Source organism: Octodon degus, unplaced genomic scaffold (genome assembly GCF_000260255.1).
Source record: "Octodon degus isolate 3935 unplaced genomic scaffold, OctDeg1.0 scaffold00177, whole genome shotgun sequence".
NCBI classification, from domain to species: domain Eukaryota; kingdom Metazoa; phylum Chordata; class Mammalia; order Rodentia; family Octodontidae; genus Octodon; species Octodon degus.
The window spans coordinates 5051216-5053485 of NW_004524753.1; the positions used below are offsets into that span (position 1 = coordinate 5051216).

At 41.5% G+C, this 2270-nt stretch overlaps 1 protein-coding gene across 1 annotated transcript in view; it reads left to right on the forward strand.

Moving 5' to 3' along the window:
* The window catches only part of Crhbp (corticotropin releasing hormone binding protein), a 13444-nt gene extending 12482 nt beyond the window's left edge, over nucleotides 1-962 (forward strand). Inside the window, exon 7 of the mRNA XM_004643492.2 lies at nucleotides 242-962. Coding sequence (XP_004643549.1) covers nucleotides 242-399 — 158 coding nt within the window. The 3' untranslated portion in view covers nucleotides 400-962. The remainder of the gene's footprint in view (nucleotides 1-241) is intronic.
* Nucleotides 963-2270: the final 1308 nt, after the last annotated feature.

Below are 2270 nucleotides of genomic sequence, written 5' to 3' on the forward strand. Positions count from 1 at the left end.
CCTTGAGCTTGCCAGGCAGGTGCTTATTCTACTGAGCTATCATCCCAGCGCTCACTTCTCACTTGAGAAGAAAAGCTAAGTTCAATTTCATGATTCTAGAATTAATTATATATTATAATAACAATGAAGCCCAAAGTGTTTCACAGCCTCTTGCTTTTCTTGTGTTTAAATTAACAGTGCAGTGGAGGATGGTATGTGTGGCTCTAACTTTCTGGGAATTTACTTTTTTCATCAATTATAGCCCAAATGAAAATTGGCTGTGACAACTCCGTGGTACGCATGGTCTCCAGTGGAAAACACATCAATCGCGTGACATTTGAATATCACCAGCTGGAACCATATGAACTGGAGAACCCAACCGGAAACAGCATCCCGGAATTCTGTTCATCTGGTCTTTGAATATAACCAGCTCCACAACCTCCCTGCTGCTCGCTAAGTGAATTCTCAAACACTCTTGTACATAATTCTAATGACCAACTAGTGAAAACCCTCTCATACCAGTCAGTATTCCTGGCTGTGAGCACGTGCGTGCACACACACACACACACACACACACACACACGCATGCACACACACTCACATACACTCAACCACATATGAAGTTTTGCAGCTTGTTTCCTTTTCCTTTTTTGTTTCTAATATATCTATGACACATGGAGAAAATGAGCCCCAATGGTAAATAACATGTGTTAGTTGGAAATGTTTATCATTCTTTGGTATGTTACCAACCTGACCTGGTAAAAGAGACATAAAGCAGTGACACTGAACATTGGCATCTCAAGAGAAAATATTAGAAAGAAAGGAAAATGGTGGCATTCATAGTTTCATTACAGAAAAATTTACAAAGTCTTGTGTATACCAAAGGAATTGCATCTGTTTATTCTTTATTTATCATTCTGTTTATATGATAGAAGTTGTAACTATTATTTATTTATAATACTTGTTTGTAACAAAACTTTGTAGCACAGAAAAAACTTTCCATCCACAAATATAAATGTGAATAAATATATTCAGAATGTTGGCACCTTGACATTTATGTTTTCTTTCTTCTCCTAATAGAGATCTTGTCTTTTGTTACTCTCAAAAGACAACATTCTTACATGGCATAGAACTAAGTTGTTTCAGGTTTCTTACAGCTACTGGAGCTCTGGAGCGTTGCAGTCGAAATCTGTGGTGTGGAGGGGAAATCAAAGTTTCTGTAGGCACAACACGAACGGTTGGCCCTTGCAAGGAACAAGAGGCAGGTAGCTGTTTCCCACTGTCCTCTAAGGAAAAGGGCCTCAAACTTTTTGGCAGCAAGGACTGGTTGCACAGAAAATAATTTTGCTTTGGATGGGAGTATGGGTGCAGAGTGAATAGAAAAAGTAATTTTTTATTTGGTACTGTGTATGTTTGTGTTACATAATGACTATATTCCCCTGCACTAGCCTCACTGCCTCAGCTCCACCTCAGATCATCAGGCGTTGCAGTCTCTGAAGGTTATAGATCCCACGTATGTGCAGTCCACAGCAGGGTCCACACCTACGAGAACCTGGTGCCCGCCTGATCTGACAGGAGCGGAGGTGATGCCAGCCACAGTGAAAAGCTGCGAGTACAATGACGCTCCGCAGGCTCACCTGCCAGCTGTGTGGCTCTGTTCCTAACAGGTTAGCACCCAGCACCAGTCTGCTGACCTGGGTTGGAAAACCCTGCTGTGAGGAAACTCGGCACACATGTCTTTGTCAAAAGGACCTATTTTCCAAATAGGCACAACAAGCACTTTACAACACTGTAGATGCAGCTTATAGAAATCCGAGCTCTTCTTTGCTTGTGAAGACAGCATACCGATGCTTGTCCATATGTAGCTAGAGATAAAGGGTGCAGAAGGTATAAAAATATCTTGGAGCAAAATGAGTGTCTGAGTAATGCTTCCAAGGGAAAATTTAATTGTTTTTATTTATTTATTGGATGTATTTAGTGCAAGGTCTCAGTACGAGGATCAGACTCATTGTGATTCTCCTGTTTTCAGCCTCCCAAGCTCTGGGATCACAGGTGCGCACCACCACACCCAGTCTCAACTGCCATTTCAGCATGCCCTGGAGCGGGGCTGGCATGGCACGCTGGGGATCAAACTCTAGCCTCTGTACTCTGCCTGAGCAGGCACTTTAGTCTGCTGAACTATCTGGGAAACTTTACTTTGGATTAATGGAAGGAATTTCAAAGTATACCATAAGTAGTGGTTTTTTTTTAAAAAAAATATTTATTTATTTGTGTGTGTGTGTGTGTGTGTG